The sequence below is a fragment of the Ictalurus punctatus genome, chromosome 7 (genome assembly GCF_001660625.3).
Source record: "Ictalurus punctatus breed USDA103 chromosome 7, Coco_2.0, whole genome shotgun sequence".
In the NCBI taxonomy this organism is placed as follows: Eukaryota; Metazoa; Chordata; class Actinopteri; order Siluriformes; family Ictaluridae; genus Ictalurus; species Ictalurus punctatus.
The window spans coordinates 20,043,404-20,061,929 of record NC_030422.2 but is presented as its reverse complement, the minus strand read 5'-3'; the positions used below and the strand labels follow the sequence as shown (position 1 = coordinate 20,061,929).

Here is an 18,526-nt window from a genome sequence, read left to right as displayed (position 1 = left end):
ATCCAGCCTTTGTTTTTAATTGCTCCTGGTGCCATTTCGAGTGGGAGATATGCTTACGGATACTGACTATGAGGTGATTAAATAAATACCACACACTGCAAACTGCAACATGGAGATATAGCAAGACAGCCAAATGAAATGATTGTTGATAGGAAATACCATCTGTCCCTTGTATGGCGTATACGAATGTGTGCATGTGAGATGGTGCAAATGAGTGTGTATCTATTTCCGTTCGTTGAAAGAGTGTGGATGTGCCAGTTTGTGTTCCTGTTTTGGTGACAGGTATGCTACTTTCCAAATGTCATCACTTGGAATCTTTTCCTTTTGTCACTTTCATTCTCTGCACCTGTTAATTTGTGGCACCACAGAGCTGCTGATGAATGCTTTTGTTCTTCTGCTTCAGGAAACGTTGTAAATATCACTTGTTGTGCCAGTCACTTTTGTGTTCTCCCTTCTCTTTTTCGCTCAGTTTCTACCATTCATCATCTCCGTGTCTCTCCTTCTCACCCTGTCTTTCAGCTGAAGAATAGTCTCCATTGCGGTTTTTAAGGGCATGCGCTAATGTTATGATGCTTTGATAGGACTGGATGGGAGGTAGCTCTGCTTCCTAACAGCAACAGGAGATGCAATAAGGATAGCTATTCCCAGTTATTTAACATTTGCATTCAGTTTATGATAAGCTCATAAAACATTGGGTGTAAAAATGCTTCCCAGTGCACCTTTAGAAAGACATTCAGCACCTCCTCGCTCATTTATTTAAACCATCGTTCTCTCCGTGTCATTAAGCTCTATTCAGGAGTGGATCATCAGCATATTCCTGATAAATGAAAACGCATGTCTGATGACAGAAGAGGTCTGCTTGATATAGAACAGAAATGAACAGATGGGAGTTTGTGTATGACTTTGAAATCTAAAATTGAGTAGCTGTGGTGATCTTGATGCTTGTAAAATGGTAATGCACCCACATAATACTTGGTTCTAAAAATGGTGAAGATGCTTCAGCTTTTTACATGAAAGATCCCCCCCACCCCCACCCCCCAGTCTGCATGCTTTATTAATAGAGGAATTAGAGCAATGACAGAAGAACTTGGAGCTTTTGGGCTCCCTGAACAAACTTTCATCTGTTCATGATCGTTTTAAAGTGCCCATAAAATCTAAATGGGTGTATTAGACCTTTTTGTACATGCCCATTAAGCCGAGTTTATACAACATGACTTTGAAAATCTCAGAACTGCTGAGCCTTTTTACGCTACATGACTTAAATTGCATGCAGTCAGTTATTTGTTGGATTTAGGAGTGCATACACTTCACGATTTTTCAACGATGATGTGCACAGTTACACAATCTCTCCTGGAGTGAAGCATGCCCAATCCCCTGCTTTCTCAAGAAAATAAATGCTAGTGCTATATATCGTGATTTAAAATCATGACTTTATCACTGTTTTGTATGGGAATAAAAAAAAAAAATGAAATGAAGAGAACATATTGGTTGTGGAGATGTGTACAGCGAGAATTCTCTGTTCAGCAAAGAGAACTGGAGTTACTGTTCAAAAAAGTAAGTATTTTTATGATGTGTGCTACCAAAAATATTGGAGCCTTGATGTTAGCTTGTGGACTGAGAGAATTTTTGTCGCTGAACCCTTCTCTGCTGGAGCGCTCAGTTAGTAGTCGCAGAGCTGCGGAAGGGTAGTCACCTAGCCCCAAAATTATTTGGCGACCAGGAAACGGGGGCAAAAATTGTTTAGTGTGCATTAGGCTAGTGTTACTGAGATCAATACAATAGTATATCTAGAAAAACAATGCAAAAAAATTTGGGGGGAATATTCTCATTTTAATGTTATATTCACTTGGATATGGATTGTGGCGTAACTCAAAGGATATTAGGTGTTGTGTAAATCAGACAAGCGGTCCAGCACAATGTCACACTGACTTCCTGGTTCAAAAGGACATCAACATATGGACACAAATCACTCGAGGTACTTCATGAGGACTTTAGCCATTTTTGTTGCTGTCAGAGTGAGCCATATATAATAACTGGAAGTTATGTAAAGAATAACATGAAAAGCTTATGTTAAATGTAAACGTTTATGCTTGGAAATTCTTCAGTTTTCTTCATTTTTTTTGTGGTACCCATAAAAATGGTTAAAGAGGGTTGAAAGAACCCTCTTTCAAGAGTTTCTTCAAAGAACCAAAAAGTGTGTTCCATGGCTCAGTGGCAAACTTTTTTAATGGTCTATAGTGCACTGCTAACTGTATTTTTCACATTTTAGCAGCTTTAGTGTAATTTAATGGCTGGCTCCAGATCTTAAAATGTTAAAATGAAACCAGTTCTATCAGTTACACTTATGATACTATAGTAACCTAAGCATTAGTATTTTACTATCCAACATCACCAGGGTAGCCAATATGTTGAAGAGAAACAATTTACTACACGTTGTGCATGAAATCAAATCAGATTGTCTGTGTATTGGACAGATTCTGTAGCCTTTTGAGCTTCATGTCACAGCAGAATGCACCACTGACACTCCCACATTTCAGGATAACAACCATAGGGTGCATAGGGTCACATCTGTGTGTGACTTGTTAGACGAGCCTGATGGAACACTGGGTCACTTTGACTGGCCTGCAAAATCACCAGCCCTCAGTTAGTAAGAAAAAGTGCAGGATTATTTGTAACAGCAGGCAGAACTCTGAAATAGACACAAGCATGAAACTTTGTTCAATTTTACACCCTGACAGGAAGAGTTTGGTGGCTTCCTTACCTGACAGGATTGGTGCTTTTATTAAGGTGAAGGGAGGAGTAACCAAGTAAACAGAGAAATTAACTACTAATATTTTAAGCCTTTAAAGAACTTTGCAGGCTCGTTTCTGCCTGGGCTACACAAGTGCCATTAATTAACTTCCTGGTCTACGGTATTGTTGCCCTAGAGACCCTTTTCTGGCACCTTGATTTTTAAGATTGTAACTTTACAAACATCTGACATAATTACTAGTGGCAACATTATGAACTGTTCAGTCTCTTATGGTGGTGTCTTTATGTTGCAGACATGGTTCAACGCTGGTGCACACTAGAAGGTGGCTACCTGAGTTACTACGATGGTGACAAGAGCACCACACCGATAGGAAGAGTGGACGTCAGTGAGATAGTGAGCCTGGCTATCAACAACACGGAGACCATGACAGGAGCAGGGTATGATCCTCCACTTCTCTGCACTTCATCTTCCCTTCCCTTCCTTTTCTGCCCCCTTTCTCTTCCTCTCCTCATTTCTTACTCGATCTCTCCATCTGTTTCACTGAATCGGTTTGTAGTGTTTGACACTTTTTATGTGTGGGTCAGAAATACACGAATACGCACATACATACACACAACATTACAGTAAAAATTTTCCAACAACATCTTGGTGCACAGAGCACCTTCGGCAGTAATAGACTGTGACCTTTGACCTCTGACCATCCACTGGTGTTCTAATACCTGTGGTAAGAGCAGCAGATAAACTGAGATTAATAGCCAGGCACTTTCCTTTCACAGCTGTGTATAATCCAACTTCCTTCCCCCCCCTCAGGGCAGTGTTCACCTTTGAGATCTACCTGGAGTCTGAGAAAATGCTCTTGTTTGGCACACAGACATCAGATGCACAAAGAGCCTGGATCCATGCCATCACCAAGGTCTCTCTCTCACTCCCTCTCTCTCTCTCTGACACACACACACCCACGCGCACAAACACACACACAAACACACTATCTTACTATTCTTGTGAGGACCTTCCATTGGCATAATTATTAATGCAGATAATTAATGCAATGCCTACACCTAAATCTAATCCTAAACTTAATCTCAGTAATCAAAAAGGAAAGATGTTGGCTTTTTATTTTATTTGTAGCTTTTTAGCTTTAAATAAAACTTGCATTTTTTTTAAATAATAGTTTTCTTTTTCCCCCAAATCTCCCAAAAGGGTTCATATCTTCCTGCCTTTCCCCACACACCTCCATTCCTACATGTTCATGGCTTATAAATGATGTATAGTACGATCAATGAAGTGTAGATACATGGACCAGAGCAAATGGATACATACATAGAACGGAAAGTTTGCACCTTGCAGTAATCAGCCATGTGGTGCATCAGCAGTGTGTGTAGCTGGAGGTTAAACACACTTCTTGCACCTTAATGCTCTTAGACAAAAATACGTTGACGTGAGGGAATGATTCATTATTTGACACAAGATTCGAATTCATAAGCATGTGTTTGATGAGAAGTAGATGATTTGGACAGTCACATTCGCACGACCAAACCCAGGAGATTAAATCCGGGCTTGCAGTGTGCAAATTTGGCATACTGCCTACTGCTCTCTTTTATGCAATAACAGCATCAGTTAAAGCTGAACTGTGACTTTTCAGTCATTAGTCTGGAGGTGTTGCTTATAATGCACACAGCATGCAAAAATTGTCAAATTGGATTGACATAGAAAAATGTCATACACAACTGGAAAAATGCATTTAGTCAGCATAGTCCATGTCTCATCATGGCTTAAAATACCTCCCATCAGGGCTTAAAATGCTCCCACATAAATTCTCTGCACTTTCAAAGGGATCCAGTCATCGTCCAGTCATCACCATTGTTGGCATGGTGACTGTCTGTGGTAGAAAGCACATGCTCTAACTTTCAAAATATCATTTTGCTTTTCTTTCTGTCTAGACAAAGCAGCAGCTGAAGTTCCATAATAATTTGTGTGTGTGTACTTGCAAGAGAAAGGTGGTGTTATTCTTCTTCTCTGCATTTCCATGTGACTGATGTAGAGAAGTGTCAGTGCCTATGTGGGAAGAGTTTTCTGACGTCGTGGCTTCAGCTGTTAAAAGTTCGTTTCTGTCCTCCCACTCAGACTGAAAGTTCCTAAAGTAATGGAACTCAGGGGTTAACTGGAGTTCCTCTCTGCTGGAAAATATCTGCCATGCAATTTATGTTCTCTTCACTGTGTCTGGCTGTGTAATGAACTTCAGAGCAGTTATTTTATCTGTCCATCATATTCTGTCAGTGGGATTGTTATTACTTGGTATCTCTCGCTCACTCTCTCTCTCTCTCTCTCTCTCTCTCTCTCTCTCTCTCTCTCACTCACTCTCTATCTCTCTATCTCTCAATTTCTCTCTCACTCACTCTCTCCCCATATCTCCTTTTCTCTCTGTCTCAGTGTTTGGACCCTGAGAGGGTGGACTCTATGCTGATGAAGGACTGTGAGCTGATTGGTCGTTTGTACTATAAGGAGGGCCATGACCTTTATCATTGGAGACAAGGATGGTTCTCTTTAGTCAGCTCTGAGCTGTTCTTTTATCCTGAAGACGATCACACAAACGAGGTGGTTCTACAACTCAAACGCCTGCAGGAACTTAGTAAGAACCCACAAACACACATGAACACCAACCTGAAGTGGTATTAGGTACACCTGCCACCTGTTTATTCATGCAGTTGTCCTATGAGCCAATCATTTGGCAACAGTGCATAAAATCATGCAGATACAGGTCAAGAACTTCACGTAATGGTCAAACTAAAATTCCAGAATGGGGGAAAACATGTGCTCTCAGTGACTCTGACCATGGCATGGCTGGTGGTGACGGACAGGCTGGTTTGAATATTTGACAAACTGCTGATCTTCTGTAATTTTAACACACAACAGTCTGTATAGTTTACACAGAATGGTGCAAAAAGTAAAAAAAAAAAAACATCCAATGAGTCACAGTTCTGGCAGCGATAATGCCTTGTTGATGCGAGCAGACAGGGGAGAATGTGCAGACTGGTTTGTGCTGACAGGAAGGCTATGGTAAATCAAATAACCACTCTTTACAACGATGCTGAGCAGAAAAGCATCTCAGTATGCGCAGCATGTCACAAACAACAGAAGTCCACATCTGGTTCCACTTCTGTCAATAAAGAACTGATGCTAGAATAGACACTATATGAATGGCTATCCAACTCTATATACATAGTCTAATAATCATGCTGTCAGGAGTCAATTTTCCAAACCATTTCACTGAAGTTATGTACTCAGGACTTTCACCTGTCTGAGTATTGCTTTCCTCAATTGCTTTTCTCATTGGCATTCCTTCTGCGAGCCACTTCGACTCTGTTCGCACGTTCTCTCTGAAATGCGTCCTTCTCGGCCAGTCATGCTTCACGCTGACATCCTTAACAGGTTTTTAATGTGATATGTGCTTGGCAGCTGAAGACAAGATTTACAACATTGTTAATCAATTATGCTACCATTGTGTGTCACGTAATTGAAGGTGATGCACAAACAAATACTGTCCGTCAAAAGTTTTAAAGTATTAATACATGAGCATTTTCTTTCTTGGTTTGCAATACTGAAGACAATCCAGTTTTTTTGTTTTGTTTTGTTTTTCCCTCCGAAACCTTCATCAACTTTTTTAGCAGCTATAACTGCTGCCACTACTTTCATGGAAAATACTTAAGTCTTAGAGGCTTTCTGGAGTTGGTTGGACCCCTTATGTGAATCTTTCATATTGCTTTAAGGTCAGGACACCTGAGAAAGAGTGTTGGGTATTGAAAAACTGATTACAGAGTATATACCTATGTAATCCAGTTAAGGCATATCTGATATATAAAGCCCCTGTACCTGTGGTTGTGATCGTGAGTTTGCCACATCGGTTATATCACCTTGGAAATGGAGTGTTATCAAATAATACACACACGTCCATTTGGTCTCTGATCCCTTTGGGGCTGGAACAGGGACCCTGGAGGGATGAAGCTCTGTGACACAGGATTAGAGCACAGACATAGCAAAGCTTTGTGACCGACCTGAGCTTTCTGTGCCCCCGTAACTCTCGTTTTAAAAACCAGACAGTTGTTAGCTTTGGCATCACCAGTGATATGTGGGCTAGAAGCTGCTCATGTAAGCTGTAAAAGAACCTTGTTCATTTCAATTTAGTTGCATCACATTCTGGTTTAGTTAATCTTATACTCCAGTGTACATTGGAGTGATGTTTAAGTGGTGGGCAGAGACTTGTATCACTCCCTGTTATTTGGATGGCAGCACTGCTGATCCCAAATTCTAGGTATAGAGTAACTTTAACTGTCACTGTGAGTCACATACTTTCATAATTTCAACTTACTGACTATTCATGTCGTATCACCATGAAAAATAACAGTAGTATTACAATTTTGGATATTTGTCGTGGTGTTATTGGATATTTTAAACTGTTTACTCCTGGCTTGTCTTGTTTATGTTTGGCTACCCATCGGAGTTAGTGGATAACTCTGACCCAGTTAAACATGGCAGCAAGAATTATGACCTTAAACCCACTAGACCCAATACTTAACTTATGAAAAGGCTGGGACTTAAATGCATTAAACGAATATGGCCCAATTTCAGTGTCAGAAAGACGACTGCAGGTGGCTTGTTTGCGGTTTGGTGTTTTTTTTGTTTTTGTTTTTTTTAGAAACCAAGAGCTGATTTGAAACTAAAGGACAGATGGATCCTGGGGCTAGACGTGTGAGTCAGTAGAACACTCTTTGAATTTTAACTGCTGGAACAGTTGTCCTTAGAGCAGCATAAAAAGTAATGCTCATGGGGAATGCTCATGACTCCAACTGGCTGAGACCGAGGAAGCAGAGGTGCTGTGTCTGAAAATGAGCTGGATGACCCACTGGTGGGCCTATAGTGTCCTGGGCTTTGTGTGGAGCCCAGGCTTACTGTGTTTGTATTCTGTCTAAAGAATTTGTAAAACATTGCTTCTAACAAAAACTAACAAATATCTACAATTTGACCCTCAGTTTTGTCCTTGAGAATACTTATAAAAATGCACTCATTGTTCTTATCTTCAACTATGTCTAAAGTTCATTAAATAAAATTGGAAAAATCCTCGAATCGGAAATATATATATATATATATGGTTAGGCAATGCACATCTAATGATCATTATTATTTTTATCTTCTGCTAATCATTATGGTGGAAGATTTTGTATTGATTTCTCTTGTTTCCTTGATCCTTACTCAACAAACAAACTGCAGATTACAACTTCCTTCAGTTCTAATATTAATTACTGGACCTGTTTTTGCATGAGCAAATTTTGCCCCAGGCATAATTTACTGCAAAGGTTCAAGGGACTAGGGCAGGATGGAGAGATTGTTATTTTTAATTAATTATTGTGAGTGTTTGTCATTTTCAGATAACAGTACTTAATAAGGGTTATTTGTTTAACATTTAAAAAAAAAAAACTTACATTTAGTGAAAGCTGTAAACAAAATTGCTCCTGAAATATGGCCGGAGTTAATTAAAGTACCATGTTTTTGCTGCTTTCAAATCCCCATGTTTCATTTCCTTCAAAGCTGTATTACTAAAGCCTAGGGAATAGGCATAGTTCCCCCCTGCCTCCCTCCCTTTTTTTTCTTTTAAATAAAAGTTTCTTGTTTCAGACCTCAAATCTACCAGAGCCAATATATTTAGTATCCATAGCATACTGTGTATATACATGCTTTGTCTTGCGGGAGAAGATGGGGAAGAGAGAGAGAGAGAGAGAGAGAGTGTGGGCTGAGAAGAAAGCAATGGTATTTAGAAGCAGAAGTAGCCAGAGATGAAGAGATTTAAACTGTCATGAGGCATGCACTCAGGTGTTGAAGGGGGTTGTTCAGTAAATAGGTCAGGGCATTGCGGGGTGTTTGTATGCGTTTGATGAGAATGGTCAGACAGCGTTAGACAGCTTTCTCCTGCACATGCTGGGAGAAATAATGACCAGCGACACTTAGCTTTCTGCCCCACTTGCTTCAAACAGGAGTTTTACTCTTAGCCAAATACAAAACAATAACAATATGCATCATGTCTCCCAAAGATTCTCAACTTTCACCTAAAGTATTGGACTGTTTTTGTACTTTCATTCCTCTTGTTTTATCTTTACCCTCTACATTTTTGTTGTTGTGTTTCTAGCTGTCTCCACTCATTTGGAAAGTGATGACAGGATTCAGGTTCTGCTCATGGTTGAGAGTGGCAGGTAATCTCTTTTATTGATGAAATGCTATTGTACTTGAACCATGCTTTTTTTTTTTTTTTTTTTAATTGAATCTCTTCTTTAGTTTATAATGATATTTAATTGGACTTGTGAACCATAGTGCATGTCTGTGTATATATGTGGTGCAGGACAATCTACATTCATGGCTTCACTAAACAGGACTTCACTTTATGGCACTCTGCCATCCAAGTAGCAGCTGGCAGAGATGGCAGAGCACTAAGCAATCAACAGCTGACCAAAAATGACGTCCCTATCATCATCGACAGCTGTATTGCCTTCGTCACTCAATACGGTTAATGATATTTTATCTCTGTGTGTTTAAAAGAAAAAAAAAGTTTTTTTTGTTTTTTTTTTTAACCTAACTTTTACACTGACATTTGACCCCAGGTTTGTGTCATCATGGCATCTATCAGAAGAACGGTGACCCAAAACGTGTGGCCCAGCTGTTGAAGGAGTTCAGCAGAGACGCACGAAATGTTAAGCTTCGTCTTCAGGAGCATCGATTAGAGGACGTTACAGATGCACTCAAAGACTTCCTGTCCAACTGTGAGGATGCTTTATTAGCCAAAGAGCTATACCCTTACTGGATTTCTGCCCTCGGTTAGTATTTTTATTGAAACGAATATAGAAACATTTTTGTTGCTTTACCTAAATGTTTTAGGAATATTATTATTTACACAAGTATGTATGATTCTGTGAACTTAATAGTAAATACTTTTATTCTGATGCATTTTTGTAGGCACCAGGAACCATTCCTAGACACCTTACTGCCATATAAAAAAAATTTTATGAACTGTTTGCTTAGTTATTGATTGCTTGTTCCCCATTTTCTTCCTAATGTGGTCATCGACAAACTCTTACTCACCAGCCAGCTCTCCCCTATCGTAGGACAGCCACCAGCTAGGGAAGGTAAAGGCTAACAGGTGTTTCTTTTGAGACGCGTGAATCTAGTAGCATAACACACTTGGAGGAAAGCGCTATCTGCCCCTTTCTGCAGTCATGAGTTCATTGATGGTTATGATAGGCTAGTGTCACTGACTATGTTTACATGGACAGCAGTAATCTAATTACTGACCTTACTCTGAATAAGACAATAATGTGATTAAGGTGTTTACATGTCTGTAATACACATAACTGTAATAAACGACTAAAATAGGAGTACTCCACATGTCTTAATTCGATTTGTGTTTACTTCGAGTATGACATTATTCGAATTATGGTAATTAAAAATTGCTGTTTACATGGTAGTTTCTTAATCAGAGTATTGTCTTAATCGGGTTAATATTGGATTTTTGTTGTTCATGTAAACGCACTGACTGTGATTTTGTTCTCTTGGCTCCTGGCCATGGATGGCTGTGGCACCTGCTAGATAGGACAAACTCTTTTCTGTTGTATCACAGTGGCTTTGTGGTTAGCACTTTTGTCTCACACTTCTGGGGTAAATGGTTCGAATTCCGCCTCTGCCCCGTGTGTGTGGAGTTTGCATGTTCATCCTGTTCTTCAGGGGTTTCTTCCAGGTACTCCGGTTTTCTCCCCCAGTCCAAACAACATTGGTTGTTTCCAAATTGTCCATAGGGTGCGAATGTGTGTTCCTGTGATGGGTTGGCACACCATCCAGGGTGTTCCCCACCTTGAGTTCTCTGGGATAGGCTCCGGGCTCCCAATGACCCTGTGCAGGAAAAGCAGTATGGAAAATGAACGAATAGATGGATAAATTATGACAAATTAAACATAACGGTTAAATATTTGGTTAACGTCTTTGTAGTGGAAATATTACACTGTAGTAACTGTGTGTGCTATACCTATACACATAAGTGTGCAAAAGCCCAATAATGAGTCAGTGATACAAACATACGTTATTATACAGAAAATATTTTACCAAATGAAATGTTTGCTAGTCACAAGTGCCCTCTTCACCAAAATTGGAGTTATTTCATCTAGGCTTAAATGACTGTATGACACTCATACATTCACAAGAGTATGGGTGGGGGGGAGAAATGATCTTTATCTGAATCATGATACGGATAAATATTCCTGATGGCTTTTGGTTTTGTAGCTGTAGTAAAGCAAATATTGTGTTTTGTCTTTTATTGTTAATAGTTTTATTACTGTAACAACACGTTACACTTTGAAACAAGGACGAGGAAAAAAATGCACAAAGTTCCTAGTGCTCTTTTCACTTTACCCAAATACATGCAATATTTGGTATTGAGATGTGGTACTGTGCAAAAATCTTAGGTACACAATTTTATTTATTTATTTATTTATTTTAAAGTACAAACTGTTATAGATTTTACCCTGTCCAGGGTGTACCCCGCCTTGTGCCCGATGCTTCCTGGGATAGGCTCCAGGTTCCCCGTGACCCCAAAAAGGAGTAAGCAGTAGAAGATGGATGGATGGATGTTTATAGATTTTTATTTTATGACTTCTACATTATCGAATTAGTACAACATTTTAGATTTCAAAACATTTAGTTTTCCAGCACAAAATTACATGTTACAGAAAAATGCTTGCATATCAATAAAGAAACCGGCATATTAAGTGGTAAGAGACACTTTTCTGTCAAATAACATAGTGAAGGCTGCTGGGTTTTGCTGCAAAAATAAGAAGCAAGTGTGACCGTCAACGTCTCCAGAAGAACCGTGGCTTGTTCTGCCAGATGCTCAATAAACTTACAGGACATTTCCATATAAAACTTCACAAATTCTACCTGAGACTACGTTTTTTAAAATTATTATTTATTTATTTTTTTTAAGCAAAGGCTCGCCACACCAAATATTACCTTTGTTTCATTTATTAATGTTTTCTGCACTTAATAGTATTTTTTTAAAATGGAGAAACATTTAATTACATTATTTTGAAGGCATCTTTGCTCTTCAGCATTTCTTTGCATGTGCTTACTGTAAGGTTATTGCACAGTACTGTATGCCAGCAGTTTTCTCCTACTTTTGCTTGAGTCATTTCCCAGCAGTCTTTACTTGTGCTCATGTGTCACTGCTCAGTCCTTTATATAGTACTGTTATATAACTTATGGAACTGTTACGTGCAGCACTGGCTGACGCATTTTCTAACCGTATCGTGCTTTGTTTCAGATGAAGTAAGTGAGAAGGACAGGGTTGAGAAGTACTCCACCTATATTCAGAGTTTACCCAAGATCAACAGATCGACTTTGGCGGCACTATTGCAGCATCTGTACAGGTACATGTACGCATACACACAATTACACGCACTCAAGACCTCCACTTACATCTAGTGTTTTCTGTGGAGCTCTTTTAAACAAAGTTTATGAGTCACCACTAACTCTAGGCATTACAGAAGAACACTTCTACACTGTTTTTTCTGATTTGTTAGCTGCTTTGAGGTCTGCTTTGTAAGCTCTCAGATATTGCTTTTCCATAAAACCTCAGTGGGCTTGTCAGACTGTGTGAAGTATTCGAAAATGATTTTAATTGTTTGGAGAGAGCTTAATTGGCCCTCTTGGCAGATTTGGTTAGAGGACTAATGTTTCCCCAATGATGATGCATACTTATTGTTTTGGTTTCTTTAAAACCCGACATATTTCAATATTTGCACCTGGCTGTTTGGTGTGTTGTGTTTTTTTTATTAAGATGTGTTTTTCTGTGTTTCTTTCAGTAAAAGTGTTCATATGTGAAACTGTATGCTTTCTTCAGTGAATATATTAATTTATGCACATGTGTGTATTTATATGATTGAGACATGCAAAGGTTGGGTTTTTCTTTGAATATATATTTGTGTTGAATATATTGTCTGTTTGTTTTCACCAGGATTCAGAGCTGCTCTCACATAAACCAGATGAAAGCTCAGAGTTTGGCATGCGTTTTCTCGTCCTGCCTCTTCCAGACCGGAGGACATGCACCTCAAGAGACCTGTGTTGTGGAAGATCTCATCAACAACTACGTTCAGCTCTTCTCTGTTAGTGTCCTGTTCAGAGCAATACATCATATAACTCACTTTCGTCCACACCCCTGTGGACACTAGACTGAAATCTGGTCTATTGATGATTTTAAAGTGTTTGGGGTCATGTTTGGAGTTCATAGGGCTATTCAGACCAAGAAAATTTCTACACAGCAAGGTGAACTTTATCCTGGGCTAATATGAAAAGAAAAACTTTAAAGTCATTGTCCTTTTTTAAAAACTTTTGTTTAATTTGTAAAGTATTCGCAGTGTTTGGTGTGTGCAGTATCAAACAACATTTCACATCTGCCCAAGTCTCCTCAAGCTTAGTCATGCGAAAAGCAAAGCAGGCTAATTAGGAAATAAGATTTGATGTCCACACTTGTACAGATAACAAAATAAAGAGGCCTCAAGAAAAAAAAAAAATGAAGAGACACCAAAGTCTGGGATAGTGAGTCATAGCTACATCAAGAACCTTCCCAGCCTCCCAAGTAAGACAAGAAGTCATTCATAATTAAATGATTAACAACAAGAACATTAGCATTAGGTCTTACAGATATAATTGTGGAGCTCTGGGATTTCCTCTGGTGAATGTATGGACATTTAATTATTTTCTCATTATTTCAGGAGTTGAGAATTTATCTGGCAACATCCCGTATGTGGAAATAAATTTTTCTCATTTCTACTGTTAGTCAGTTATCTGATGAGCATTAAATTTAAATCTTTTACATAGTAATGTGTGTGAGTAAGTATTTAAAAATGACTGGTCTTTTACAGATCAGTAAAGCTTCCTTAATGCTCCTACTTTCACAATTGCAAGCCTAGATACTGTTTCTGATTAGTGGATATTCATGAGAGATGAAAAGATGGCCACAATGGCCCCCTTTCTCCAATTAGCGCACTCGGACTAAACAAAGAAGTAGCAGAATTGACACTTGTGTTTAACCATTAGAACTGACTTCTTGTTCTTGACCATAGGTTCCTAACCCTGGTCCTGGAGGTACCTCCTGTCCTGCACATTTTTGTGTATTCCATGCTATAACCTCAACCAACAGAATGGCTGTTACTGTGGCTGCTGTTGTGTTGGGAGCAGGGAGAAAGCTAAAATGTTCAGAATAGTGACTACTTCAGAACCAGAGTATCAGACTAGGAGCATTAACAAGTGAGCATTTTAAATATCGCCACAAATTCTGCAGTGCTAGACGACAGAGAATGGGATTGTTTTTCTGTTGTGCATGAACTCGAATGTATAAAGGGATTTGAAGTGCTATGCAGTCCTAAATCCCCTCGGCTTAACTGTATCTCCCTCTTTTTCCCCCCGCACAAGCTGCATTCATTCTCCATCAGCGCGAGATATGAGCTTTATGCATGACCAATAAGCATCTAAGTGAAATAAAGATTGTCACGTCCAGTGAGTTCGCACACTGAAGTGACTGAACAGTAGTACACTTGAGTAAACCATATTAAAATATCGGTTATTTTCAAGGATGTAACAAGTTCTTCTTTTCTGTAGATGATGAGAATAATAAGGAGAATGTGTTTGGTGCGTGGTGCTGTATTTAAGCTGTTGCTTATCTGTGTTCCCTCATTAAACCAGGTCAATGAAGATCAAGTCAGGCAAATGGAGAAGGAAAACCGTTGTATCACGAGGTGGAAGGACACTCCAGTAAGTCTCCCCTTTAACCTCATTGTGTGCTGGTGTGAAGAAAGACATAGGGAAGTTTTTTTTTTTTTTTTTTTTTTTTTTTTTTTTTTTTTTAAATTACCGTAGACTGCCCTTCAAAAGTTTGGGGCCAGCTTACACTTAAAAAAAAAAAAAAAATTCTCAGTAATGTTTGGTTTTGAACGACCCCATACACACCTATAAGCTGAACGAAAGATATTTGTAGAGGAGATGAGCCAGTGCTGTCTGTAATGGAATGGCCTGCCCAGTCACCCGACCTTAACCCAATCGAGCTGCTACGGGCAAAATGAATTGAATGTTCGAGAGGGGTGTCCAACCAGCTCCAAGTGTTGTATGGTGGTGCAGCTTTTTTAAATTTAAGTTCCTTTTGTGTCTTTGCGTGTGTGCATTTGATGTCTATTGTACGGTTCTGTCTTTCTGTGACGAGTATGCTGACAGAACACTCGGCAAAAAAGTTGTTTATTTTCACAGCCATCTGTGCTCTGCAGCTCCAAAAGCCTGCACTCCACAGAGCTACAAACTACAGCCTCCTTTTAATAGTCATTACTCATGTCAGTGCAAATGGTGTGTTAAACGTAATGTTACAGAAACTCTTCAAAGTGGTATTAATACCTTTGCCCTATGTATGGCATGCACCAATTCCAACCCATACTTTGATACCTTGCATCTCCAGCATAACAATTATTCATAGACATCTCACATCAATATTTGTTTAATACTGATCTTCAATATTTACTATTTTTTGCACGTTCATGGCACTGTTATTTTGCAGTTGGTTTGGGCTGAAATTTGTCTTTACATTACCATTATGCTGTTGATGGCAAACTGGAAATGCAGTGTTTTTCAGCGAGACAGTGACAGAAAGCTCTGCTTCTGGCAAACACAACAGACTACCACTGCCAATAGCTGAGCTTACATCATCTTTAGGCACATAATTCAAGCGACCCTTTTTAAAACTGTTTGGGGGAAAAAAATGGTTTTCTAACTTTTGAGTTTCCCAAAAGTCTCCTTACATAGGGGAAATTAACGCTTTTTATATCAAAATGTCAAATTTTCATACTTGGTTTGTATTATGTATGTATTTTTCACATAGCCTTTAAGTATATTTTTGACAAAAGAAGAACATATTGAAATCATTCTCATGGCTAGATCGGGAAGCTGTTGCAAGGTTGCGATGGACTTCAATTACACGCAGAACTCCAGATGTGTTAACACGAGTTCATCATGAATGTGAGAGTTGACTCTCTCTCGCTCTCTCTCTTAGTTGTACATTTACATACACCTTGCAGAATCTGGAAAATGTAAATATTTTTTTAAAAATAAGATGGCTCATAAAAATTGCATTGTTGTTTATTTAGTACTGCCCTGAATAAGCTATTTCACATAACAGATGTTTACATACAGTCCACAAGACACAATAATAACTCAATTTACACAAATCAACCCATTCAAAAATTTACATACGCTTGGTTCTTAATACTGTCTTGTTATCTGGATGATCAATGACTGTTTTTATATTTTCTGATAGTTGTTCATGAGTCCCTTGTTTGTCCTGAGCAGTTAAACTGCCCACTGTTCTTCAGAAAAATCCTCCAGGTCCTGCACATTCTTTGCGTTTCCAGCATTTTCTGCATATTCAACCCTTTCCATCAGCGCCTATATGATTCAACATCTTTTCCATCTATTCACACTGAGGACAACTGAGGGACTCGTACAGAACTATTACAAAATTTTGAACAGGATGATCTTTGTTATTATTTTCGGAAAATGTAAATATCTTATGTAGCTTCTGAAAGGCATATATATGCATAAAAAATGTATATTTGTGTGTGTGTGTGTGTGTGTGTGTATGTATATGTGTGTGTATATATATATATATATATATATATATATATATATATATATATATATATATATATATATATATATATATATATAAAACCTTTAAAATGCTGACTGAGTTGAACTTAATTTGAGACTTGTTCATGAACTTTTTATAAGCAAGAAATATGTGGTTTAACAATTTTAGTGTATAAGGCGCAAAGAAAGCTTGAAACCGGAACCTAAGGAGTCAATTATTAATTGGTATCAACATTAAATTATGCTTACTGATACCTGCATATTACTACATTGTATTTACATATTTTATACAATAAAGTAATAATTATCATCAATTAATAATTTGTTATTAATAAACCACATTACTTGCTTATACATATTGTATCCTGACTTTACCATGATCACTTTGACAAAAACACAAAATAGAATCTATAGACCATGGCTCTGTAATGGAATTGAATTCAGTCTTAGTTTTGGCCAGTTTCTTATTCTTTCTCAATGGATGATTATCCAAAGACAAAGGCTTAAGCCTTTTAAAGACTTCAGAGACTTGAAATGAAGCATACACTCACATTCGTTTAAAAAGAAAAAGCTGTAGATAAATGAACACAATACATTCTCCTCTCCTTTCTTGTATTAAAGTCTATTACAATGCTGCTGTATCCCATCAAATCCCTATAGCAATATTTACATGTTTTTTTTACAATCCTGTCCTGAAGCTTATCATAGTCATTACTTACTTTTTTTTTTTTTTTTTTTTTTTTGCGTCAATATATGAACACGGCACAACACTTCATACTTGCCTGGCAGCAAGACAGAACAATTTTCTCAAATCACCTGAAATTAATCTTCTGCCACCCACTGTTGTCCAGGTCTGAAGTGTTGTTTATTTAATTGATTTTATTTTTCATTTGAGTGGCGATATGAACACTCAAGTTGGGAGTGTATCCATGCAGAATAAAATGTTATCTATTTGAAGGGTCACTTCTGTTACTGTCCCTTCAAGTCATGGGGAAAATTGGGAACCTGCTAAGACAAATGAAGAGAGGAAAATGTGGAATGGTGGAAGGCGGGGGCAGAGAAGAAGGTTTTCGAGGGTTTTACTGATGGTATTATGTAGAAAGTTGATTTCAAAGTGTGTTTAGGCATGTTACGAGGACTTTGTGCTGTTCTGTGCTGTACTGTTTGTGTGTATTATGTGTAGAACTGTTTATTTGCTTTTTTTTTTCTTTTACTCTATGGTAGGTATTGAGAAATGCATAAAGCACCAGAATTTTCAATACACTAGACTTTTGCTTGCTTGTGTAAAGTTCTATTGTTAAATGATGTGTGACTCCAGCTGTAGATCATTTGGACTCACTCACTGTCTCTCTCTCTCTCTCTCTCACACACACACACACACACACACACACACACACACACACACACACACACACACACACACACACACACACACACACAAAAAGAGACAGAGGGAGAGAGAGAGCGAGAGAGAGAAAAAGAAAGAGCAATATGAGCTGAATGCAGCCTTGATTACTCTTTGTTAGGTTCATAATAGCAGCAGTTGCATAGCATGTGGAGTTCTTGTAAATGTGCATAATTTAACTTTTTTTTCTTTCTTTGTTTGTTTCTTTCTCATACTGTTATAACAAATCAGAGATTTTGACATTTCTCAGAAAATAGCACACAAAGACTAAAGGAAATTAAAATCTGCAATTATCTTCTATGTAGTTTTGCAGCATAATTGTAATTTGAGTGGTGGATACATTTGGGGGGATTGTCATAGTAGCAAACCTGCTAAAGCAGGCAACAATTATTGTTTCTTTACTGCTGAATATTTAATCATTGAAGGATTTAATTTAATTTACCTGGGGATGAGTAAGAAAAAAGATAGATAGATAGATAGATAGATAGAGATGGAGATGAAAAGCTTTCTGATGGTGTCTGCAGTGTTCAGTTTAGTTTTCAAGTTTTTTGGGTAAAAAGTTCAGTTCTTCAGTTTGAGAATTCTTGCTGATATCCAAGACTCAGCTCTTAGTTTTTCCTACGGGGCTTAAAGTCACGATATGTTATATG

The 18,526-nt window shown here is 38.3% G+C and overlaps 1 protein-coding gene across 2 annotated transcripts in view; it reads left to right on the top strand.

The window, feature by feature from the left end:
- Window positions 1–18,526, top strand: part of arap2 (ArfGAP with RhoGAP domain, ankyrin repeat and PH domain 2) — an 88,249-nt gene that overhangs the window by 54,123 nt on the left and 15,600 nt on the right. For both annotated transcript variants that reach the window (XM_017472612.3, XM_017472613.3), the window contains exons 16-24: window positions 3,045–3,189; window positions 3,563–3,665; window positions 5,183–5,381; window positions 8,931–8,994; window positions 9,141–9,304; window positions 9,400–9,612; window positions 12,105–12,210; window positions 12,798–12,945; window positions 14,525–14,593. In XM_017472612.3, the coding sequence (XP_017328101.1) occupies window positions 3,045–3,189; window positions 3,563–3,665; window positions 5,183–5,381; window positions 8,931–8,994; window positions 9,141–9,304; window positions 9,400–9,612; window positions 12,105–12,210; window positions 12,798–12,945; window positions 14,525–14,593 (1,211 nt within the window). The remainder of the gene's footprint in view (window positions 1–3,044; window positions 3,190–3,562; window positions 3,666–5,182; window positions 5,382–8,930; window positions 8,995–9,140; window positions 9,305–9,399; window positions 9,613–12,104; window positions 12,211–12,797; window positions 12,946–14,524; window positions 14,594–18,526) is intronic.